Source organism: Haliotis rubra, unplaced genomic scaffold (assembly GCF_003918875.1).
Source record: "Haliotis rubra isolate DU_JTF1 unplaced genomic scaffold, ASM391887v1 Scf1998, whole genome shotgun sequence".
Lineage (NCBI taxonomy): Eukaryota > Metazoa > Mollusca > Gastropoda > Lepetellida > Haliotidae > Haliotis > Haliotis rubra.
Genome location: NW_025766000.1, coordinates 12737 through 40050, shown reverse-complemented (window position 1 = coordinate 40050; position 27314 = coordinate 12737). Strand labels below are relative to the sequence as shown.

At 39.7% G+C, this 27314-nt stretch overlaps 1 protein-coding gene across 1 annotated transcript; it reads left to right on the top strand.

The window, feature by feature from the left end:
* Window positions 1-3299: 3299 nt before the first annotated feature.
* On the top strand, window positions 3300-9091 carry LOC124275209. The gene is made up of 5 exons (XM_046710699.1): window positions 3300-3686; window positions 3832-3907; window positions 5462-5749; window positions 6608-6910; window positions 7594-9091. The coding sequence occupies exons 1-5, from the start codon at window positions 3669-3671 to the stop codon at window positions 8004-8006; spliced, it is 1098 nt and encodes a 365-aa protein (XP_046566655.1). The 5' UTR covers window positions 3300-3668; the 3' UTR covers window positions 8007-9091.
* Window positions 9092-27314: the final 18223 nt, after the last annotated feature.

The window sequence follows — 27314 nt, the reverse complement described above, 5'->3', positions numbered from 1 at the left end:
AAAGTAAACGTACAATCTGTTTGGACTCAAACATTAATCTGAATCAATTGTAAGTGAAATTATTGACACCAACAATTTCTAACCATAGGTCAAAATATACCTCCACAAAATGCATAAATTCAGTTACAATAAATACTGAATTTACCTTTCAACAATTAAACATATTTTTGTAGTTTATTCCTTTTATATGAAACCAAGTGTAACTAACCAGTAATTCACCAAAGTCAAAATCCTCCATCCATGACTTTCATACCACCTTGCCAGGTTGGGAGAAAGACAGCAAGTGAACAAACTTCACGCTTTCCAAATGCAACTAACTTCAACACCCAATCAAGATGCTGCACATCTTCAGCCAATATAAACCAAGGACAAGACAGCAGACCTGACCTCATTAAGACTTGGCTAATTTGCATAGGAACTACTTTCAACCCTTGACCCAGTAGTGACTATAAATAAATCATGGACTTGTGAAAATGTAAACCTTTTCACTGACAATTGTATTAATGTTTAAAGTGTTATGAACTGATTCCAAACAGGAACATAAGACAAGACATATTAAAAAAGATTGCTTTTCCAGAACATTTTACTATTTGTATATTTTGTACTTGTTATACACTTGTATTTGTTACACACTTGTTTTGTACTTGTCACACTACTACTACTACTACTACTGCTGCTGCTGCTGCTGCTGCCATCGCACATCGATAGTCTTGTATTAAGGATACTGCAATACTGCAATACATATCGCATGTATTATACGGGCGACGACATATTTGTTTACACTCACGACAGAACTTGTACACTTATTTGTTTACTGTTTTAGATTGTTAAATTTTCGTTTTTATGCACAGAAACTTGAATTAAAGGATTGAAAACCTATGCTTGTAACCACACTATGCTTTTGCTCGTTTGATACCAAATCATTAACTCGTTTAATAAAAATAGTATTTCACGGAAGCGAGTTTAGTATTCTTTTTCTTACTCTCCAACATAAACAGATAGAAACAGCCTACAGTGGGATGACTCTCATATCAATTTTCCGAGTCAAGCAGGGTCTAATACCATTGTGACAGAGGCATTAGCATTGTGACGTCATAACTGTAACCATTATGACGTCATACGTCTAACGGTATTACACTAGTGTAATATTGATGAACATAGAGATTTTTTGTCTGGGTTACATCTTCTTTTTATTCTCGAGTACAACGTTTCAGGGCTTTACCTGATGATGAGGCCAGAACGAGCCCCGAAACGTTGTACTCGAGAATGAAAAGATGTAACCCAGGGAAAAAAAGGAAAGAGAAAGAAAAAAATCTCTAAAGTTCATCAAATATCATCTTCTAAAATGCCAATCAAGCATCTAGTGTAATATTGCCGTAAAAATATTACACTTCAGTATCTTCCACGGGTGAGTAATAAAGACGGTTATATCTATGGTCAGACCAATGAGCACGGACTGTTACTGCCAAATCTAAAATCTAATAAGACCGAATGGGGACTCTGAGGCTCCCGATCATATGAACATCTATGGGGCGCAAGCAAGGGAGATTTTCAAAGTTCAAGCACGTTCAAGACAAAAGTTCAAGGCAAGCACGTTCACTCACAATCAGTTCCAATGCGTGTGGCAGTGGGCGAATGATGTCTAGGCTATTGAGATCTATCATGAAGAGTCAAGACAAGAGTGGTATCGCCAGCAAGAAAATACAGGTAGGATAATACCTATTCACTTCAAATAGTGTTGACACCAGATCGTGATACAAAGTTATTCCTAAGTGCCTTGGAAAGTTTACACCACCCCGAAAATATCTGAGGTGAACAAATACGTTATAAATGGCTGAAATTGAGCTTCAGAAGCAATTTGAGTGAGTTAAAATATAACGTCACCTCGGCATTATTTCAGCCATCTCGTGACGAGAAAGGTTTTACATACACAACAAATGTAAGTCATCGAAGGACTGTAAAATAACTACTGGCTGGCGACCAGTTATCGCCGCGTAACAGTTACCGCCACTTCCTCTTTATAGCGCAGGCGCACATCTATTCGTGTCAATTTCGTTGTTTTTCCGAATGGCATTTTCCGAACGATCTTGAATATCCAAAAATATTTCCATGGTAAGTGAAGCAAAATTTGTTTTTCTCTAAAATTTTAATAGCGTGGTGTGGGGGATGTCACTTGATCCACATAGTGGGGTGTAACTTTCATAAAAAATCCTAAAAAGTTAGACCGACAAATAAACCTGTGTTTTTAATTCCAAAGCAATATTTCTTATAGTTTTTTATTGAATTTCACATAAAAAAATGTGTCATGTTTTGGTAAATAACATGAACAATTCGGAAGTGGCGATAACTGATCCTGTTAGTTGTTGGGAAAGCACAATATGTACTACCGCGCTTCCTGTTGACCGCGTTATAGAAAAACACGATCGGCAACTGTAAACAAGCAGGATCCATCGGTGAATAGCTAATCCTTCATCTCGAGAACTTTTAATTCATTAGGTTGAGAATCTACTGAGGAAATCGCGAAAAAACGCTGAAAAATGGCGGTAACTGTTCGCCAGCCAGTAGAGTATCACAGATGGTGTCTAAAACTTGCATGGAAATCTAAAACTAGTTTATTTGCGAAGACAATACAATATAAAAACAAGCTATAGGTCACCAGCAAATGAATGTAGATCACCACACTAGGGACCACGGGGACTTACAGTGCTTTTGCTACCTGCATGGACCGTGTGGGAAAGTGTAGCTGGCAGTTAAAATTAACAAAAATACTACGTTTATAAATCTGGTAAGTTAACGTTTACTTTGAAAGTTTTGGGACTTACGTAGCCTCTCAGGTTCTTCAGAACATGAAACCATGAATAGTATCACCTCTGCTAAATCAAGCTGATTGCCAGCTGTTCTATCTAGTGTGCACATGGCTGTCCATGTCTTACTAAATTAAGTCTCTTCTCAAGGTAGGGTTGCTGCATGTATCAAGTTGAAGGAAGAAACAATAGACAATTATTCTCCTGGATCGCTTGTTTGGGGAAATATATATTACGTTATGGGGAAAACAGTCACATATTTGTTTGCTAAACAACGTTTTCATAATGGGTTATTTTTATTTTTATTTTTAAACAAGATATTTTAATCTTTCACTTTTTCGTCGAAATTAATAATGTAGATGGAGCCTGGTACTCGGGACATTTTTAGAATCAGCCTTGTACTTGTCACGGTTGAACCCGTGAACATCCGGGTTAGAATCGGTTTTCCGTGCTTGTCGTAAGTAGGGGACGTACGGGATCGTGTGATCTGGCTGGTTGACTAAGTTGCCGCATGTCATCGTAATTGCGTACATTCGATGCTTATGATGTTGATTACTTGATTGTTTGGTTAAGATTCTATTCTGTACAAACTCGGTTACAGCTGGACTATTGCTGAGTGTGGCGTTAAACAACAACCAAACCAACAAACCAGTGCAGGATGAGCTGTGTGCCAGGAGTTACACTGACAATGTTATAAAGTAGCACAAAGGTGACTGCACGTAACGACAATGAAGGAACAGAAACAAGGAAAAGAAAACGTCATGAACACGTTTATCTGGCCGTGATATGGGCTAGTGAACACTGATACCGCACAGTACAAAGTTGTGAAAACAGTCAACACCACGCTAAATACGACTGCTATCGATGAAGCTAGATCACAAAGTAAGTGCCAAATATTCAAATAAGCATGTAAGCACGCACGCAAGCACGCACGTAGTCACCCTCAACGCACACACAAGGTATTTTCACACAAACCTTACCTATGTAACACTCATACAAACGTTGATATAGTTTTCTATGTTTACAGGTGATGCATCCAATCATCCTGAAGGGCTTTGTCTTCATGATACACACCATCTATACAATTAACCTGGCACAGAGTGGTAAGTGTCTGAAAGTGTCTGTGAGATTCGCTATATTTAATACCACTGCCCCTTCATTGTCTTCAGACTGTAATATTGCTGAGAGCGGCGTTAAACATACCAACAAACACATGCTCACAGTATAGAAGGAACTGTACAGTCGACTCTTAGCAGAGATGTCTTACGAATGTGAAAGGGTTTTGTCGCCCATACTTGTATGATGTACTGTATTCAGTAGAAAGGCCACAGGCCCATGTACAATATATAATACTATACAAAAGGAATGATATGCATAATAACTAGAACATATCTGCATACGTTTACAATAATAATGCGCTACGTCCCATTAACGCTTCCTTGATATAATTAGCATACATACATAAGTAATTACTATTTTCATTTTGAAGAAGGCGTATGAGAGAATTGCTATCTTTACAGTCAACATATTACATATATTTTGTTCTTAAATCATTATATAGTGGCCAGATAAACCTAAATGAACCTCATCTTTTAAAATGTTATTACAACATGGACACAATCTCAATTCTATCTTACCTTCTTTTTTAACATAATATAGAATTGTTTTGGATATCTAGTTTTTTCGATAATTATTAATATACACCTATACTTAACGCATCTTATTATAGAATCACAACAAATATAATGACGACTGCATTCAGAAAAAAACAGCTCCATTTGTTGTATTAATACCGAAACCAGTAAAATATTTACAGTATTTTACATGCAAACTTTCTAGCATTATCCACTCATGAAACCCTCATATTTCTGAGCAATATACTGAGATAGGCTTAATTTGTCTATCAAACATCTGAAATAAGACAGTGGGAGAATGATACTTTTAAAATTATGATGAAGCTGTTTAATTGGAAGAAGGGCTATACTTAACGCATTAGCTTTATGAACGAGAGTCTGGACTACTTTTGACCAAGATAATCTGCTGAAAATAAAATACCCAAATAGCTGTAATAGCTTGTAGTTTTCAACTTCACATAGATAAACATCCATATTTCGTCAATTAAAATGTATCCAACCTTTTTAATCGTAGAATGTGTGCCTTTTTAATGCATGGCTAGGTGTGTCTAAATTGCAGTTGAAGTTGAAGGGATGGTGTAAATCCAGCTAGGGTCCATGCAGGAAGCAAATGTCCTGTAAGTCCCGATGGTCCCGGGTATGGTGATCTACCTTCAGTTGTTGGCAGTCTATAGCCTGTTTTTACATTGTCTTGTTATTTCTAGTTAAAGTGTTTTAGATTTAATTACTAGTTTAAAATGGATATCTGTGATATACTAGTGGTTTTACTGTTCTTCGTCAACAGGCTTTTAATTTCTAATTTTACTGATATATGATATAACAATTAATTGTTCTCGTCACGATACGGCTGAAATATTGCCGGTGTGACGATAAATAATAACCCACTCACTCACTCACTCATTCATTTTTTGGCGTACTGTGTTTGCGGCTGTATCGTGGACAGAGATGGTCTGAACGCGAGCCTGTACCAATGTTATACAGTCATGTAAACCGTACAAATGTTTTCGTTTTGTTTTGTCTCAGGCACAGCTCAAGTAAATTGTCCTGACATAGCATTTTTCGATGACTCTGTCCGAATTACCTGTTCCACGTCTGTCAACTTCACTAATATCATTTACACCTGCCCGTGTGGACCAGGACCACAGTGTTCCCCGTCATTCTGCACCAATCTAACTGGCTATAATACTAGCATCGTCAGCAGAACTCAGACAGAGCTTACAATACACAGTGCACAGCCACGCCATGCAGGGAACTGGTCATGTTCTGATGGAGGAGATGAAGGGAAATCCTTTTGTAATCTCATCCTCACAAGTAAGTAGAATTTGTGTGGCGTGTGAACTAAGCAAAGTAGTAGCAACTATTATGAGCAACAGCATCCAGTGAATCACATTAAATATCTACACAGACTGTGGGCAATTTACAAAATAGGATGATATTGATTATCTTACCTTCATGTAAAATACTTTAATTTCATTGGTCAATGACGCTTTAACAATTTTCCGTGTCACCCCTCCCAGGAGGGTGACAACTGGAAAACAATATTTCCCGCTGCCAAGCGCTTAAGCGCTAACAATCGTATGACGTCATAATATGACGCATCCCGTGCCCAGAGTTCGAAAACCGTTCGATCAGCTGTTTTTGCGTTAACTTTGTGCAGATTTATTTTACCGACTTTCACTGCTTTATTTAAGCTATGTTATACATTGAGTGGTTTGCACACTCAACTTAAACACAATTAACCATTTTTATAGCAGTTTTAAGCTTGTAAGAATATGTTTCACTGATTTTAAAAATCCAGTCGAGACGCAGACGCGATCAGTCGCGCTATTTAACATAAAATAAGATGATATTTTGTACATTTAACATCGGGGTAAGATGAATACGTTGTATGCTTTTTCCACGGGTAATACGGTCTGATGTACGCCTTTTTGTAGCAGTGTCATCCCTCGCCTGCCGGCTCGGGTGACACTGCAACAAAGAGGCATACATCAGACCGTATTACCCTCGAGAGAAGCATACTTATATCATCTAGATTTGATTTATTCTACTCGTATCCGGCATGTCACAATAAGACCATTGACATTTGTGATGCACAAGTAGGATATTGAAGTGTTTGTAGAATTCCTTGACAAATCATTTGATATAGTTATGAAATCTTTAATGTTTTAGAGATTCCCACGGTCAATATATCCAGTGACGTGGATGTTGATTGTGTGAATCTGGGTAACCGAATAACCCTCACAGTGGACATTGGAGGCTACTACTGCTCTGGGGCCTTACGCCTAACACTACAGGTTGGGAGTGTCAACTATACACTTGGGTCTGGTAGGAACAATACCAACATGACCCTGACCGACACCATACCCATTAATGTGACACAAACACACTTCGGGGACTTGACGCTTGTCTTTGCCTGTGACAACCATCAGTGGAAAATTACACCTGAAGGTTTACAAGAGCTACAGCCAAACAGTAAGTATTATTCGTGGCATGTTTTACATATCTGTCAAATATCATACATGTTTTAGAGGCGGTGGGGTAGCCTTGTGGTTGAAACGTTCGCCTATCCCCAGCCGGGTTCGATCCCCACATAGGTACAATGTGTGAAGCCCATTTTAGTGTCTCCTGCTGGAATATTGCTAAAACGGCGTAAAAGCATACTCACTCACTCACTCACTCTTGACGGTCCAAAGGGCAGGTATATAGTACATGCTCATCCATGAAATATATGATGAAGGGCTGATGAAAACATGCAATCATTAACAAGACGAGTGGACTCCTACGTTGCTATTGCCACCAAATGTGCCCTGCTCAAAAGAGTGCGCCATAACATACTTGATCGTGTTCGATAGGCGCATTAGAGAGAAAAATACTCTCAATGCCGTGTTCAAGCACAGGCAAAACGTTGATGAACCTCCAACAATCCAATAGAGAATGCCAACGTCGACGAAATGGCAGATGACACCTTACATATACACATGTAATTGTCAGAGCGAATATCTTGTAAGAGTGATGATTTGATATATAGTCCATCTTCATAACTCACATCATCAGACTCACATCATCCAACATATTTGCCAACACATTTTGTTGCCATTGAACATGCAAAATAATAACTGACTGTTTTGAAAAGAGCTCAATGTATTCTCTTACAGGAAGTAATGCACCAACCACTCTTTCCCCAGGAACTACTGCTACAGGAAGTACGCCGCCGTCATCGGACGCTTCAACTCTGTTGATAATTGCAGTAGGAGCTTCTTCAGGTGTTATTATCGTCATAATCATCACTGTCATCTGCTGCTTCTGTCGCTGTAAGAAACAAGCAAATACAGATGTGAAACACCCTTCTAACCAACCTTCTGAACCTCCCAATGTGTCTGTTGGAGGATTATCCTGTGGGGGTTATTCCGAAGTTATTATTGGATATCACCACGAAAGGAAGTGTAGCAAGCAGCAAGGCAACTCACAGAGCTGTGCCTCCAAGTGTATGGGCGTAGCACTGAACGATCCTGTCCATGATAGCAACGGGAAGGAGGAATCAACATATGACAGACTGTACATGAGCTAAACTCATAAACCATAGCAGAATGTACACGTTACCCTGCAGTGAGATACACACATTAGCATAGTTAGTGATCTAACAAGTTATGTAACAAGAGCAACTAAATACAATCTGAATTTGTGTAGTCTAATGTGTGTAACATGTTCATGACCTTCGTGCTTTGTTTATACCTTTAACATTTAGGCTCATGTTTAAAAAGACAAGAGCTTATATGTTGTTCAGGATAGGGTCACACTTTAACTGCAGCAAAAACATTTTCTATGTTAACAATTGCTAAATATTTTCACGGGAACTGTCACAATACGGAACTTTTGATTTCGGTTTCATTTGTTGTTGTTTTGCTTACTTTCGTTTGTTCAAGCAGATTCACTTAGCTACATTTGCATTCGCTTGTCGCATGATCACCGGATGTATTTACGTATGCACGACAGGCTTTTAGCTCACGCTACCAAGAATATCCAGCCCATTCAATCACTCACCACATGTGCTTTGAAGTCAGTTGCAATCTTAATGCTGTAGTTATATGTTCATTTCTTGCGTGTGTTTACATAACTTAGTTCTTATTTACGCCAACATACTGTCGTGTGTGTGTGTGTGTATATATATATGTATATACCTACACGCACATACTGTATATGTATATATATATATATATACAATGTTTACTGACTCCGCATTTTTCATGCCATTGAAGTAGGTTCAAATGAGTATGTTTTTGAAAAACACTTATAAATATGGAGAATGTATTTCAGGTGAAAAACACTGAGATGGTGATGTGATAGTCACTTTAAGCATTGGACAAATCTCATAGTAAACGTCTGTCCTATGAACTGAATCTTAAAGCAGTAGTTTGGTAATGTGTTCGTCAGAAGAGATGTGAAACAGCGCTAGCATGAAGCTTTTGTCACGTTTATTCACTGGTTCCAGTTACCCTACATATGTTCCAATAATACAGTTGCCAGCTCGAATTGTGAACTACCGTGATTCACATAAACATTCAAATATTTCGACTTCCTTAAAGATTTCTCACTTTTGTCGCCTGTTTGGTGAACGTGTATATGCTTTTGAAAAATAAAACTCAATTAAAACTCTGAATGTTGTTGAGAAGAGATGTCGGTTGATACACGGTGTCTGGTTAAAGTCGTTGATTAGACTCAACCAGTTGTGAAAGATTGGGCAGATGCTGTATACCTGACCAACCACGTCAGGGAATCCCACATAAAAAGTGTCTTGGATCTGACAGGTGCGCATCCGATTGTTATTTGGAAGGAGTGAGATGCACGTTTTGGATAACTGTCATGTATTCACATATCTAACTATTCCTTCAGAGCAGATGTGCACTCAGAAAAAAGCAAAACGTTGAAAAGGTCCATGCTTGAATTCTTCGCGTTCAATCTAGAAGAGATCGTGAATCAAGCACCTTTTATTTAATCACAATCTATATTCTCTAACCATCAAGGCTCACGGAAATGTGTGAAAATACCGTGAAACCTATCTAACAACGCCCAAGACATAGTCCGAAATTTCATGTGGGGTGAGATATCATCACGTGGAGTGACGCCGTTGTGTATTTTCGACGAAGGAAACGACATGTTGACATCTTAAAGGGTAACCTCCTTCCAACGGATCGAACACTGTATGAAGATAACTAACTGATTTTTCAGCAGTATAACGGCCCAAAAAACACTGCGTGCTACACAAAACCAATGGTTGTCTATGGGATCAGAGAGAGGTGTATCCGGCCCAGTTTTAGAGTGGCCCAGCTACAGGCGAAAGATGATATGTTAGTGTGGGAACTAAGGAAGGCCAGAATTAACCAAATCTGACTTAGAAATATTAAGTTTATGAAGGAAAAAGTGGTCGAATATTGGGATTCGCTGGAATATGATGTCCTAAAAAACTTTGATCTGTAATGTACCTAGTCGCTTTCAGTCGGATGAATGACAAGTCTTTATCAGCTTCTTTATGGCATAATAGCGACGTTTCGGTATAGGTACTTGTACAGTTTTCAAGCATCAAGCTTGCAACTTATAGAATGCCTCTCGAACAATGCATTCAGTCGTGTATTGAAGGGCAAGGAGGTCTCACAAAGTACTGAAAGGACACTTAGACTGTAAGAGAATCATATCTCAGCATGTTCATTTAAGTAAAACTTCTATAGTTTATATACACGTATTAGATATTGCCGAAACAATTTCCTCAATAAATTCTGGGAATACTACATGATATCCACAGTAAACTGAAATAACAATATAATGCTTAGATACCACATAAGAACAGATTGATATCAATTATGCAAAAAGGTGAAATTACGGAGAGGGAAATGAATTCCTAGTTCATGTTGTTGAAGGTATTCATTACATTCTTTTTGCACTTCTTTTGAAGTTAGAAAGTTGTAATTTGATACATTCTTTTGAAACATTGTATGATGTAACACTGACCTAAATGCCTTAATGAACAGTTGATATATAGACTGAATTACAGAAGCATTAGTATTCATAAATGAATAAAACCCAGTTTAAACTGCTGTCACGTAACCCCGCAGCATAGGTTATACTATTTAACCCATGTACTGTTGGAGACCCTGTGCAAACTGAATAACATATTTTACAACTGAATTCAACAATCCCACGGAAAACGGAACGAGGTAAATATAACCCGTGTTCAATGCAAGAGATTATATAGCTAGTTGGTATTGAATTATTCCTTTGACTCTGAAATGATCATGAAATCTGTTTATAAATAACATTACTCGTTACAATAAATCGCAAACATTTTCCTGTTAGTTTAAATGTTGCTGGAACGAGAGGAACATTTTTAATGAACTTGATTAATAATGAATGGAAGTAAATGACATTTCAAATTGTTGAAGCGAAAGGTTATCATAAAATGTGTATGAACATTTAATGACCATACCCAACCAATTCTCAATAAATACTTGATCGTATAGTTATAATAGGTACAATGCGAGATAAAACAAAGGTGGTGTTGAAATAAATATAATTTATTTCAAAACAAAATGAAATGGAAAATCAAGAAAAGTTCAAATATTCAGCTTGCACACCCCTTTCTCACCTCAAATACATTCATCCAAACATCTCAGTCATATATCACTCAAATACACCTTCAGTACATCACTCAAATACACACTCAGTACTCCATTACACCAGCGGTACCCAATACACTCATACTCCTATACACAATACACAAATCAAATATAGGCATACAAATGAAACATTTACAAAAATGTAATATTCCAGTCCATATCTATTTGACGATCGGCTCCTATACAGGAGGTTGCACAGATTAATGGTATGTACAGTTCACGTCCTCACGAACACGGTCACACCCTGTCTGACGATACCCTGAGGCTACCCTGCCCTCCATACTTGTCACTGGACAACGTCCGGTCACAACACTGGTGAGAGGCACTGGTGAGAGGCATCGCTTAGCTGGTCAGCATACTTGGAGTTGACCCGCCACACTCAACCGGCAATACCTTGAGGCTACCCTGCCCTCCATACTTGGCACTGGACAACGTCCGGTCACAACACTGGTGAGAGGCATCACTTCGCTGGTCAGCATACTTGGTGTTGACCCGCCACACTCAACTAGCCAGCACACAGGCCGTCAAGCCAATACGGCCCCGACAGCCATGATAATTTTCCTGGCTCAGCTTTCACACCGTCGCTCCGCTCTATCATATCACGACTGCACCCGTCACATCAAACCGTCCACTTTTATGACTAAGTCGCAGAAACTGCCTGCTTTTCACGTGCAATCTCACTTCGCACACAGCCCAACTGCACGTACACTCACTCAACCGACACATACAGTTCAACCACACTATAAGAAACATCCAACGTATATACAGCTCAACCACATGTGATCTTGACACACCTCCCATCCTTGATAATTATTTGCAAAATAATTATATACACTAGGACAGATCACATTGGAGTTTTGAATACAGGAAAATAAACTCACGGTGGACACCGGCTCATGAGATCGGCCCCGACATTCTCCACACCCTTCACCGCTCTGATACAGAATCTGTACGGCTGCAAAGCTAAGGCCCACCTCATAACTCGCCCGTTTGCCAACTTAGCCTTGGTCATCCACACTAGAGGCTGGTGATCTGTCTCTAACAGAAATTCCCTCCCATACAAAACCGGCTCAATTTCTGTACACCCCACACAATAGCCAAACACTCTTTCTCAATGGTAGAATATGCCTTCTCTCGGTCCAGCAACTTCCGACTGACATACATAATGGGAAACTTCTCACCCTCATGTTCTTGTAATAGCACTGCTCCAATGCCAACATCTGATGCATCTGTCCGCAACAGAAATGTCTTTTCCAAATCCGGCAACTTTAGAATTGGTGCACTTGCCATGAGCTTCTTCAACGTCTGGAATGCCTGTTCCTGACTATCAGTCCAAACAACAACATTAGGCTTACCCTTCTTTGTCAAATCTGTCAGTGGAACTGCAATGGCTGCAAAGTTTGGAATAAACCGCCTGTAGTAACCAGTTAAACCAATCAAAGATCTCACCTGTTTCTTTGTGGTTGGTCGTGACAATTCCAAGATTGCTGCTAACTTCTTACTGTCAGGAGAAATATTACCTTGACCGACAATATGTCCCAGGAATGGTATAGTATGGTACCCAATCATCACTTTTGAGGGTCTGGCAGTGATATTGTACTGACGTAAACGACTGAAAATAGCTCTCAGACTTACCATGTGATCTGCCCATCTATCAGTTCCTTCAATCACATCATCAATGTAACTGTCTACATGATCTACCCCTCTAAGGATTTTCCTCATTAACCTTGTGAAGACTGCTGAAGCATTAACCATACCAAACGGCATAACTGTCCACTGATATAGCCCATCTGGAGTGATAAACGCTGTATATGCCTTACTTTCCTCCTCCATCGGAATCTGCCAATAAGCTTTACTGATATCAAACTTAGACAGATACTGACACTTACTAAGCCTTGCAAAGAGACTTTCTGCCAAAGTGACTGGTTCTGAATCAAAAACCGTGATACGATTAATGGCTCTGTAATCTGAACAAAATCTGTAACTACCATCTGGTTTCTTCACTAGCACAATTGAGAAGCATAAGGTGAATCTGAAGGTTCAATAACACCTAAGTCCAACATAGTCTGTATCTCTGCTGCAACGGTCTCTCTCATATGATGAGGTATTGGATAAGGACGTGACCTAACTGGATCTGAAGAAGTCAACCTGACCTTATATTCCATACAGTTGGTCCTCCCCGGCAAATCTGTCAAAACATCTGAAAATTCTGCCAACAACTCCCTAACGTCTGTCTTCTGCACATCCGACAAATCTTGAGAAATGTTCACATCAAGATAAGTTTCCTTAGCCTTCAAAGGTGGAGAAACAATCTCAGGCAAATCCCCTTCTACATCTGACTCCACATTGTCATCTCCCACATCAACAATGCCTGTACAAACATACTGTGGTAAACTCACACTCACATCACTGACCACTGTACTACAGCTACTAGATTCCCTGTCAATATACTTCTTGAGTAGTTAGCATGATAAGTCTTCAACTTATCCCCAACTCTAACGCGATAATTGTCAGAACCAAAACTCTCCTCTATCACAAAAGGACCTTTCCATTGTAACAATAACTTGTTGTGATTGGTAGGTAACAGAATTAACACCTTATCACCCGCTTTCATCTGGCGTACCTTCACCTTGCGATTGAAATGCTTCCTGTACCTGCCTGATGCCTTAACCAAAGATTGATGAGCTACCCCAATTGTCTCCTCTAACCTATTCTGTAAGTCCAACACATACTCATAGGTTGTCCTAGTCTCTGGATCTGGAATATCTTTTGTCCACAATTCCCTCAACACCTGAACAGGCCCTCTCACTTTCCTGCCATACAACAACTCGAATGGAGAAAATCCTAGACTTTCCTGAGGTACTTCCCTGTAAGCAAAAAGCAAAGCTGATAAATAACGATCCCAATCAGTTGGTTTCTCAGCACTTAGCCGCTTTAACATCAACTTCAGAGTGCCATTAAACCTCTCAACTAACCCATTACACATAGGATGGTATGGAGTGGTGGTTAACTGCTTGAGGGACAACAATCTACTAACCTCCTTCATGACTGATGACGTAAATTGAGCACCCATATCAGACAACATCTCCTTTGGGGACACCTACCCGACTAAATATCTCCAAAAAGAGCCTCTGCAACATACTCAGTTTCTATCCTCGGAAGAGCTACAGCTTCAGGATACCTAGTCGCATAGTCAACAACTGTTAGGATGTACCGATTGCCTCTATCAGTTACTGGATATAAAGGACCAATCAAGTCTACGGCTATCCTTTCGAAAGGTGTAGAAATTAATGGCATCTGACCTAAAGGAACCTTTGCCAACCTTCCCTTTGGAATCGTACGCTGACAAACATCACAAGACAAACAGTGCCTCCTAACATCACCTTGCACACCTGGCCAATAAAATTGGGAAATAACCCTGTCCAGCGTTTTCTTCACACCCATGTGACCACCCATCAAAGATTCATGACACACTTTCATAACCTCTGACCTCAACTCTGTAGGAACAACAGCCTGAACAACAGCCAAACCCATCATGACTCATATACTCACGATACAACATCTCATTCTCACTGAAATATCGTGACACACCCTTTCTCCGTCATCTTCTGTCTACCATCTTGCACCAACTTCCGGACTTTGTTTGTCTAACCCAGAATCCTCCTTCTGTTTCTGAATAAACTCTAGCCTACTCAAGGAAATGCCAACAGACTGAAATGTTTTCATTGGTTTCCACCTTGCTCCCTAACCTTCCTCTGACGCCTAGTCTCTACAGCACCAACAGCTTCAACAACCTCTACTACTTCCTCTTCAGGTAATGGATCCTCAGGAGCCCTTGCACCTGGAATATTCCCTAACATAACATCAAACAAAGGAGTCTCCAAACATGCTGCCTTTAACTGTGCCCTTGTAAAATGGTGAATCTATAGGAACCCATGCTACTGGTACAGTACAAACCCTACCATCACCCATGGTACAGTTATGAAGCTCACCTTCCACAAAGCAATCCTCATCCACAAGAGATCTCTTTGACAACAACTCCATTACAGCCAGAATCACGCAAGACATTCACTGAATGGCCACACAATTTACCAACACGCACTGGCATAGTCCCACACATACCACACATCGTACCTGACGTTGTACCTGACGTCACGAGAGCGTCATCCTCACCTGAATGATCTGTAACACTAGTATCACTTCCTTCCACACCTTGAGAATCTATCTCACTCTTTTCTCTCCTACTTCTACAACTGGCTCACCGGACACATCACTGACACTCTCAATGACAACACTACCAGCACCTGTATTGCCCTTTAAGTTTGACTTCCACTTAGAACAAGAAGATGCCATATGTCCCAAATCACCACAGCCATAACATTTCCGCTCATGTATCGGCACAAACGTTCTGGAATCCCTCTTCTCACTCTGTACTGACTTCTTCACCTGACTATCTGAGCCCTTCTTGAACCTATCACCACCCTGACTAACTGGATGAATAGATCTACCCGTAACACCTTCCTAGCCTCCACAAAATGTTCTGCTAACCTAGCCATTTCCCAACAGACTCTGGCTTCCTCTCCTTCAAGAAAATACAAAGGCCTGTACTAACACCATGCAAGAGCTGCTCCCTCAACAACAAATCTCTCTAATTCCCTCCCAAGTCCTAGCACTGCCACTAAGATCTACCCACCTATCAAAATAATTCCCAACTCTAACTAAGAACTGAGTAAAAGTCTCACCCATCTCTATCCGAGCTGTCCTGAACTTCTGTCGGAACCCTTCCTCAGTCATCTCATACCGCTTCAGCAATGCTTGCTTTTTACCTCCTTTGTAGACCTCCACCTTGTCGGGGTCTAATCGAGAGTAAACGTCAAGTGCCTTACCCTTCAATAAGGTGCTGAGAGAAAGGTTGCCCACCGAACCTCTGGCCATGCCTGTGACTTGGCTACACGCTCAAACCTTTGTAAATAAGCATCGATGTTATCTCTCTCATCAAAAGGTGGCATCTTAGGCACATAAAGTAACAGATGGTGGCTTACCTTCCTGCTTTATACCTTCACCCACAGTACCCTTCTCCCCTCTAACTGCAGCTTCTTCTCCTCTAAGTCTAACTTCATGCTCTCTAACCTCATAACCCTTTCCTTTTCCTTATCCCTCATTCTCCAATCTAAGTTTCTCTATCTCTAGTTTCTTCATCTCCCGAACCCTTTCCCGGTCATCCCGTTCTAATCTATCCTTCTCTCTCCCCTCTCTAAATCTGTCTGTTCCCTTACAAACTGCTGTAAATTGCTCCTGTATAACCTAACTCCTGTCTAATTTTACATATGCCCACTAAATATAGTGAAACTAAGCAAAAGTATCTACAGGTAAAATGTATACTATCTAATACAAGGTAAGGTTTGAACAAAGGGACCTGTTATACCTCAGCACCCTACAGCCACTAGTACCAAGCAATGAAAATGTGAAGGAAAACCAGGCGCACGACACCCAATATACGAGCGTACCACACTCATACGAAAAGTAATTTGGAAATTACTAAATGGACCTACATATCTCACATGTGACAAAAAACAAATCCCACCGCTGCTTACCAAAATGTCACAAGGCGAGATAAAACAAAGGTGAGTGTTGAAATAAAATATAATTTATTTCAAAACAAAATGAAATGGAAAATCAAGAAAAGTTCAAATATTCAGCTTGCACACCCCTTTCCTCACCCTCAAATACATTCATCCAAACATCTCAGTCATATATCACTCAAATACACCTTCAGTACATCACTCAAATACACACTCAGTACTCCATTACACCAGCGGTACCCAATACACTCATACTCCTATACACAATACACAAAATCAAATATAGGCATACAAATGAAACATTTACAAAAATGTAATATTCCAGTCCATATCTAATTGACGATCGGCTCCTATACAGGAGGTTGCACAGATTAATGGTATGTACAGTTCACGTCCTCACGAACACGGTCACACCCTGTCTGACGATACCCTGAGGCTACCCTGCCCTCCATACTTGTCACTGGACAACGTCCGGTCACAACACTGGTGAGAGAGGCACTGGTGAGAGGTATCGCTTAGCTGGTCAGCATACTTGAGTTGACCCGCCACACTCAACCGGCAATACCTTGAGGCTACCCTGCCCTCCATACTTGGCACTGGACAACGTCCGGTCACAACACTGGTGAGAGGCATCACTTCGCTGGTCAGCATACTTGGTGTTGACCCGCCACACTCAACTAGCCCAGCACACAGGCCGTCAAAGCCAATACGGCCCCGACACTACACAAAGACAAAGTATCACTTGTTACACACACTTGTTTGCGTCTTGAGCGTCACATACTCAATGTACACTAATCATTCAATTCACAATTCGAATGATTATACACTACTTACTACTCAGGTGTAATATACTCAATACACAATCATTCAACACAATACAGAGTATTAAATACTCAGAATGATAATACCACAGAGCAATGTCAGCATAATTACACTTTAGAATAACATGCACGTGTTATTCAACACAGACAAGTGATTATGCCTATACATACTCACTACAGTGACCAACAATTGCCATGTTTACATTTCGCCTGAGTGATGTTTAAATATCAACCTATGACCGACACTGTGCTATTCAATTCAACATTATGGACATAAAAATACAATCTAACAATTTCCATAATTAAATGCAAAATTTACTCACGCCATGATGAATTTTCCTGGCTCAGCTTTCACACGTCGGCTCCGGCTTCCTATCATATCACGACTGCACCCGTCACATCAAACCGTCCACTTTATGACTAAGTCGCAGAAACTGCCTGCTTTTCACGTGCAATCTCACTTCGCACACAGCCCAACTGCACGTACACTCACTCAACCGACATTACATACAGTTCAACCACACTATAAGAAACATCCAATGTATATACAGCTCAACCATGTGATCTTGACAAACACTAAGTACACCCTTGTCAACACCGGTGATGATAACTGGATAATATACCCATCGTTCGGGGGTAAACTGTTCGACTTAGACGATGTTGAGAGCACTACCGTCGCCCGAAACAAGCCATATACACTTGTCTTCACCGAAGATGACAAGTGGGTGTTGTTACCCGATAAAGACGACTGGTTTCTCAATATTAGACTCTGCTCCCCCTACGTGTTCACGGATAATAAAGACAACCACCTAAACAAAGTCGTTAACAACGGAACCCTGCTCGTGGCTTACGTCCCGACTCAGAGACGTAGCGTAGCCATCAGCCCAGTCGCCAGTATGGCGGCCCATATGCTATCGAGTAAACCGGGAGAGCAAAACGTGACATTGCAGTTGGTGTCTGAATTCGAAGGTGTGGTCAGGATACTGGAGAGTCTACCGGCAAACTCAACACTGATCATCAAAGTCTACCTAGGGAACCATCGGCGGGTGATGTCGAGATCATGAAGGGGATCAAACTCGGGTGGGTGAAACGACACCAGTATCAAGTTTACAACGTTTACGCGGCGGGTGGGTGTCGGCTCCAACACCAGTCTGCAGGGTGTCACCGTGATCGTGGAAAACACGATATCACTAACCAAGATCTTCCTACCTGACAACATACACTTCATGGGGATTAAAGTTCACCCTGAAATATTATCGGAAAACCAGTTGGAAATTATCTCGTAATAGTATTATAGCAATGACCAGTCATCACCCCAACACTACACTTAACGACCTAGGGGACACGGAGGATTCGATCAAGCCTGGTGAGGGAAGGCTCATACGTCCTACACTTGAAAGACAACGTGTATAGGCGGGCAGCATTGGTCGATCATCTGCCCAAGCCCACACTCGAGGGGCCTAGGGACCGCGGAGGGATTTGATCAACCTGAGGTGGCGACATATACCTCCTACACTTGAAAGACAACGATGTATGGCGAGGTGCCCGTTATTTTGCATTTTAAAGAGCCTGAATGGTTACTCAACAACCCTCGCCTCACCTTATATCTCATTGAGACAAAGATGGTTATGTCTCTGAAATTAAGAACAACGGTACCTTGATCACGTCTTTCATTCCAACTGGAAAAGTGATACTTTCTGACTCCGAATATTTACCTAGGGACACCCTGTTAATTTCCCCAGGCAATCCCAGTTAATAGCCACCCACCATCATAACATATGGTAGGGGTTAGGGCTATGGAACCAGGCTCCACACTCATCGTAGAAGTCGCTCACAAGGGTAAAGTTTGATTCGAATGAACATATCCCATCCCCAAACTTGCAGATTTTACCCGGTGTAACAATACGTTGGAGTGACTTAACTGTAGGAAGAGGTTTACGTTGCAGATTCGTTATACGGTTGGACGCTCCCAACAGAGATTACTACCCCCAATAATATACTGCTTTGGCGTTGAGATATACCAAAGTTACCTGATGACCCTTCCCTTATCTACATATGCGAGAATCTCAGTTTTATAAACCTCAGGTACATTGACCGACAACTAAATGAAACTCAATTAAAAATATCTTTTTGTAATATATATTATAGGATGGGCCTGTACCCAGTCGTAGAGGAAGTAAGAAGACCCTGGAAACCGTGAGTAGCGGGTTCCGCTTGAGACAGATTATGTGATGTAAAACGTCAACTAGAGCAAGACGCGACATGCGGAAAGCACTATGTAAAAAAGTACCATAGAGCTTTCAATATCGTGGATGGGGCTGATACTGCCCTTATGGCTTAACAGCATGGGGCTGGGAGCGGCAGGTGTTGGAGTTGTTAGCTACCATCGTGGCTGCACCTATAGTGCTAGGTATTGAAATAACAGCTGGGGTGGCAGGGTGTTAGGGTTGGCGCTTAAGTTGGCATCACGCCAGACTGCATCGTAAGGGCATTGAAACACGACCAGATCAGGGAGTTCTGGCGAGAAGCAAAGCTGAACACGAGTAAGTGAGCGTATTTCCACGGCACTCACTGACAGTAAGATCTCAGAGGGAGGAGTTTAGTTCAATCCTCTCTGAACTCACAAAATATAACAAAATGGAAACAAGAGATTCGATCCAAGTCTCGTAAGTCTACTATCAGCGAGGATGATGATAAAAAATTACATAGAACAAGGGGGTGAAAAAGAAGCCCGGCAAGCCTTTATTACAAACACCAAAGGAGATCATAGGCGATTCACATTAAACTGTTTCATCGAAGTAAACATGGCATAGTGGCATAGCGGCACGTTCGACGCAGCCCAGTATTGGATGGGGCAATACCCGTTACTTCCCCCATACCCCCGGTAGCGCGGCTAGGAGGTGCGTTCGCATCCCCCAACTTTTTCATAGTAGGGGTAATGGTAGCAAGAGCTAAGGGTCCGACCAAAGCCTTACTTGTGAAATAAGGCTTTGCAGAGGCTTTGGTTGGAACTGGTCCAGAACCCCCATTGTATATACTACTGAATTATACAAATCTCTTTTGTAGACCTGAAGAATATGTGCATCGCAACAAGTGTGTCTATTCATTACCGATAAATTGATAATATAAACTCTATAAACTCTTCGTAACACATTAAAACTGTGTGCTGTTATAAATTCAAATGTAAGTTATAGGCGAGTTATTTTGTTTGACAACGTCAAAATTGGTGAACAAACAAGAACCACACTATGTTGACTTCCACTAAGATAGACTAAGGACAAGTCAGAACCTATCCTAGTATTTGTCCTAAGTTAGGATATCCTAGAGCTAGGATACGTTTAGAGAATAAGGTAGGGCACCTATCCTAGACCCTAGGATCAAAGTTAGGATATCCTAGGGCTAGGATCCTTTCGAGAATAGGGGCCCTGAAAATCCTGTTCACATTTTGTTCAATTCTATTTATGAGGAAATTTATGATTTATCTTTAGAAAAACGGAGGCAAATTAAACAACTGAATGTGTCTTTTCCCAAATATGAAATTGATTTACTCAATGAAGCCTGTTACGACGAATTGTAATACGCAAATTGTAATAACCCTTGACATAAATTGTACTACTTGCAGCAAATTGTAATAAAAATTGACGTAAATTGTAATAAATACATAAATTGTAAAAAAAATGACGTAAATTGTATTACGCAAATTGTAAATTGTAAATTTTTTAGTTGCGGTTAAATGTAATAAATATTTACGTAAATTGTAATAACAGTTTTAATCATTCGTAAATACGCGTGTGTTCGTTTTTCGTTGAATTTCATAAATCATATAAGCTTGTTAGGGGGATAATTCAAGAAATGATTGATTTTGTTCAAATTTGGTATTAAAGGTGTCGTGACGAGATTCACCGACACCGGTTGAATTTAGTGACCTTGAGATAATTTGTAAGGTCACAGCAAAATCTGAGGGTTTTGCTAATATAAAGATTGTTAGGGCGATAACTCAGGAAAGAATTAATATATTCTGCTTAAAAGTAGTACCAAAATGTGTTGGGAGTATCGTCTAACGCCAATCGAATTCAATGATTTTCGAAAAATTTTCAAGGTCACAGCGAGTATTCTTGCGATATCCCCAAAACTGATGGAGGGAATTTGCTCGCATTTTGTATCAAGGCATCCGATGACAGTTTCGGTAACGTTAAGATAATTTGCAGGGTTACACAGAGGATTATTGCGAAATTTAGATATCGACATGTGACGTGGGTAATAGTTGTTTTTGTGACAAAAACCTTTTCATTACGGATTTTCAAAATGTTGATTCTATAATTTCATGTGAAATTCATCAGCTGTGAAATTATCCGTGGCACGTCTTAAAACTACAAGAGATTATTTGTGTTAGTTGTTTTCATTATGGAGTTATTTTCACTGTTGACGCAAGCACATATTTTACTAGCAATAGCTTTCCATATTTTAATGTTAATTCTATTTCATTTTGAAGTTCTTCATGGCATATCCAAAAATAACAGGATATTGTCTGTTTACGCTTTTAAAAGTATGTTTATTCTTCTTCATTTTGGAATTATTTTCAATGTTGACGCAAAGACATATTTGAAGTTAATTTGATGTTTTGATCATTTGTGATTTATTATGATTTATGTTTCGATCATACATTTATATATTGCCTTGTCACAGTTTAACCTGGTTCGTATTATTTTCTTCATCGTATTACTATATATTACTGTAATTTTTATGAGAGGAAATTTGATGTTAAATTTGCTAAGGATATCATGAATCGCTGGCGCCTGCTTATTCCTTGCCACATAGCAGTCAATCTGTCTACTCATTTGTTGTATTTCATTGATGCAATTTAAATAAAGGTAAAAATGCTATTGAATTGTATCAATTTGTTTCAAGGAATCAATCATATGTGCTCGTTATCAAAGTAAAGTCAAATTTGTTGATATTTAATTGTTAAGGGTATGCTAAGGAAAACATTAGGTTCACAGCCAAAAAATACAATTAAGAAATCAACGGGTGACATTAACCTCAAAGAATGATGATAACAATACTTATAACCAACAAGGGGTCATTTGTTTTCATACGAAATGCACCGAGTAAAATATCACTTTGTCGTGGTGAAATGACATCATGAACAATGTTATGACGTCACATTGCTTCTAAGAAGCCGCCTTCTAAATACAATGATGACGGGGAGCCTGCCTTTGTTGGAAAGCAGATTTTTGCGTAATTTCCTCTATTGACGACTTCGGTAATAAATGGAAAATTATTATATTCGTGACCATATCCTAGTATGTTAAAGACCTTAATGTCGGCATATCCCTTGATATAGGCAGTTGTGTCGACAAGAGCTATCATATTTATCTTCTATAAAGTCGGCTATATTCCAACCATGAGAAATGTAAAATAATGTCTTTTAAAAGTCACCAACGTCCCAATAGTATCCATAGATTTTAGAATCTGTAATAAAAATCAACAACCTCACTATATGTGTGATAAATTACAACCAAATTAAAAGATGTTCAGGCTTGAAGGACGAAGCTCATTACAAAATCCATCGCCAGCTTTTTTTAGGGGCAGAAAAAAGGTTAGAAAATGATAGATAAATACATGACAGGTTTTATTGTTGTGTTAGACAAACCCGTTAGACCTAGCTCCTCTACATATATTTGAGATTTACCCTTTAGAAACACCACCACCCCCTCTATGTCTTTAAGTGTGTATATAACCGTTAGAACACCCCCACACACCACACAAGACCACCACCCATCCCCCACCACCCATCCCCACCACCACACCCCACCCCCACCACATGTATTTAAGTTTGTTTGTTTCTTTGTTTGTTTAAACATACATGTATTTTATTCAGTATTGAAAAGGATTGGGCACAAGTTATTCATCTTATTAAAGCCCGCTTCCGACAATTACATGGGAAAATACATGTTATGGACAATGAACAGAGGAAAGACATATTACACATTAATTGATACGCTTACTGAGTACAATGAATTTATGGACTTGACTAAAAATATTTTCATTTATAGTTTGTGGCAGCCTAGGTTGCCGTACAGAATGGTGTTTATATCTAAGCTAACTTTTAGGATGTCAAAGCCTTGTATCAAATCAAACTGGCAGCTAACATAATTTGGACATTTTAGAAAGAAATGCTTCGTATCTTCCACAAGAGCACCACAATGGCAAGCTTTACTTTCAAATAAATTGACACGAAAAATATGGCCATTTAAGGAACTACAGGAATGTCTTAACTTAGTGGGTAGAATTTTCATCTTCCTTTCACCAAATAGGGAAATCTTAAGGAATTGTTTCATTTTTTCAGATACTAGTAATTTCAATTTAGATGATGGACATGAATTGGTATATTTTATTTTGGAGGAGAGAATATTCCATAAACAAGCACAATCATGTATAAATGACTTTTGAAGAACTGTTTTTCGAAACTTTGTAATAGCCAATTTAGACATGTTACGCAAATTGTATTGAGAAATAGTTAAAGTAAATTAGATGGTGGATGTAAGTCTGTAAGATAATCAGGCGCTTGCATGTTAACAATTATGTAATAGGTTCACAGTTTCTTATGTGTACGTCTAACTTATAAAGGTAACCAACTAGTTTTACTACACAAACTAGCTCTTGAAGCGAATTTTGGCAGACCGGTTACAATTTTTTGCTGCTTCAAGCTGAACCACAGTTCAGTTTATCACAAATATCTGCGGGACAATAATTTATTATCCCAGACCTCTGAGGCATATTCTAAGATTGGTCTAGCGTACATACATGCTTGATAGAATATTTCTTGGTAGGACGTACTTCAAAGACCGTAATGATTAGAGAGGCCTTTTCTATTACAGCAGTTGCATGATGAGACCACTTTGTATTGTCCGATAAGATAACACTAAGATGTTTATGTTGATATACACACTCCAAATGTTCATTATTGAAGATCAAGTTAGGGACTTCAGGCCAATGTCCATGGTTGAAAAGCAGAAATTTAGTCTTATTAGAGTTTAACTTAACTAACTACTTTTCTGCCCATTTATGCAACTGGACTAAATCATAGTTGAGAGTAGCTTTTCCCGCAACACAGATTGATGCGTCATCGGCAAATATTCTTGTGATATTTTATAAATTTCCAGGTAAATCATTGATATATACAAATATCCCAAATGGGCCAAGCACAGATCCTTGAGGAACCCCTGCAGTAACATTTAGTTTTTTTATAATGTTTCAATAACAGAGACATACTGTCGTCTATCAGATAGATAGTTAGTTAACCCACTAAGTACGTTTCCAAGAACACCATAATTTTCTAATTCCTGCAATGAACCTTTATGCCAAGCCCTGTCAAAAGCTTTTGAAGTGTCACAAATACCACACAGTAAAGGTGGCGATTATCTAGGACTGAGCATATATTATGATACATTTCTATGAGTTGAGATGTATACACATGCAATGTAATATACAACTTTGCAGATTCTGATACCTTTTGGTATGGACTTTCAGATAAAAATCATCAAAAATGCAAATTCAACTTATAAAGTGGAAAAATAACGCGATGAAAAACCCCCGCGAAATCGGAGTTCAAACGATTCACTAAATTCACCCCAGTTTGGGGTGAAAAGTGGTTTCAACAGCTCAGGGAGAAAACATTTAATATCCTCCAGGCATATTACAAAAATGCAGAAAGTGAAGGTGACGAGGAAACACAAAAGAAGGCCATAATTGAGACTGCTGCAAGATTGATCAAGAGTGACATTAAAACAGATCTACCAACTTTTACTGATTGCTATCCAAAGTCGGAAGAACTTGGACTTGATTCTGCACTGTCATTCCTTCCAGATACACTACAGAACATGCTCAACTGTCTGTGTGTTGGTAATACAAATCAAGAAAAGTTTCTGCAATTGGCGAAGCCATAATACAGGCAGTCAGACCAAGGGCTGTTATTGCACCACTCCAGTTTGGCCTCGGGGTACAAGTTCATCACCTTCATCGCTCCTTGTGGAAACAGTGTCTTGCATGGGGTACAGTTCATCATACAGGGAAGTATTACGCTTTGAAAAAAATGCTGCAAGTTGTGTCACACCCGACTTGCTGCTTGAAGAGCAGGATGTGCCAGACATGTCAGTATTGTTTGCCTGTGACAATGTTGATCACAACACCATTACCATTGATGGGAAAGGTACCTATCATGGGATGGGCATGATAGCTGCAATGACTCCAGTGGCCGTATGCATATGTCGGGCGTAAATTCTAGTCCGAGCGTAAGTATATTGTGCGCCTGGGCGTAACGTTAAACCGGTATGCATATCTTAGACGTAACGAAAGTTACGCCAGGCGTAGCGCTCTATATTTACGCCACCTACCCAGCAGGCGTAAGCCAGACGTAGCCCTGTAATGGCGGAAGTCGTATACCGATATCGCAGACGACAGTTCTAAAGAAACCGTATATTTAGAGAACGGTCAAACCTTTTAGAAATATACAACGACCTTGATCTGTACGGAAGATTTAGATTAAGGAGGATTGACATTTTCAAGATAGTGGATAGGCTACAATCAGAGGTGATATTGATTATGGCTCGTACCGCAATTCGTACCCTTACCCTGGAAATGCAGGAACTTGTAATCTTACGGTTTTGTTTCAAAATGTTGTTGGGGATATGGTTAGTGGAACAACGTCTTGTATACGCCGATAAGTTACATTATTTAAAAGTTTGGAGCTGAGAAGATCCTTTTCATCTCCGTACATCTCCAAAAGATATATTATTTCTCCATCGGTAAAGTTGTTTTTTTTCGGTTTTCTTTGGCTTTCCATGATTGCAGCTGAAACGGATGTGCGTTTTCCCGTTGGTTTAAAAACATTCGAAAATCTAAAAATAGCACACTGCGCCTCGACGTAAATCCGTTAAGTCAGGCGTAGTAACGCCTAGGCTTAGACGACGTTGTGCATGACGTGTAAGAGCAGGGCGCTGCAAAACCCGACGTAGTGTGTTACCCCTGACGTTAGCTACGCCCGACATGTGCATACGGAAAAATCAAGTCATCTGGTAACAAGACAAAGAACATCAGAACTGAACATTGCAAGAAGGTCACAAATTGATATTAAAGAATACAGATTCACCTGCCATGTTCTTCACAAGGTTAAGTTCAAACACCTCCCTTGTTTTCAGGCCTGTGACAGAATGGTTGATATTTTATGGGAACTATCCTTCAGTTTCATTGTCCTCCTGAGAGGGTACGTAAGTCCAAAAACGTTCAAAGTGAATCTAAACTTACTATTTTTTTAACGGCAGTATATATGTCTTTTTAATTTATGGCTAGATTGCCACAAATTGGTAACATCTGAAGGGGTGGTGTAAACCCAGATAGGGTCCTTGCAGGAAGCAAATGTACTGTAAATCCCTATGGTCCCTAGTATGGTGATCTACCTTCAGTTGTTGGCAGTGGAGAGCCATTTTTTATATTGTATTGCCATTTATAGTTAAAATATTTTAGATTTAATTACTAGTTTTAAATTTATATCTGTGATAATCTAGTTGTGTTACTGTCCTGTGCAGACAAGTAAGTATATTATCTAAATTTGTTTTTTTATTCATTTATGAATTTACAACTTTCTTAGCCACGATATGGCTGAAGTACTGCCGATGTGACTTTAAATTTTAACTCACTCGCTCACTCCTACTTAATCACCGAGGACGGCGAATAGAAAAACAACATTATCCTAACTTATAAAAATGTATGCAGGTTTATGTAATCGCAAACGTCAGACATTAGA

Bases quoted from the DNA above. Each gene is read 5' to 3' on its own strand.
- LOC124275209 (XM_046710699.1), top strand. The intron at 3,908-5,461 runs GTAAGTGTCTGA...GTTTTGTCTCAG, and splicing joins AATTAACCTGGCACAGAGTG to GCACAGCTCAAGTAAATTGT. The intron at 6,911-7,593 runs GTAAGTATTATT...ATTCTCTTACAG, and splicing joins ACAAGAGCTACAGCCAAACA to GAAGTAATGCACCAACCACT.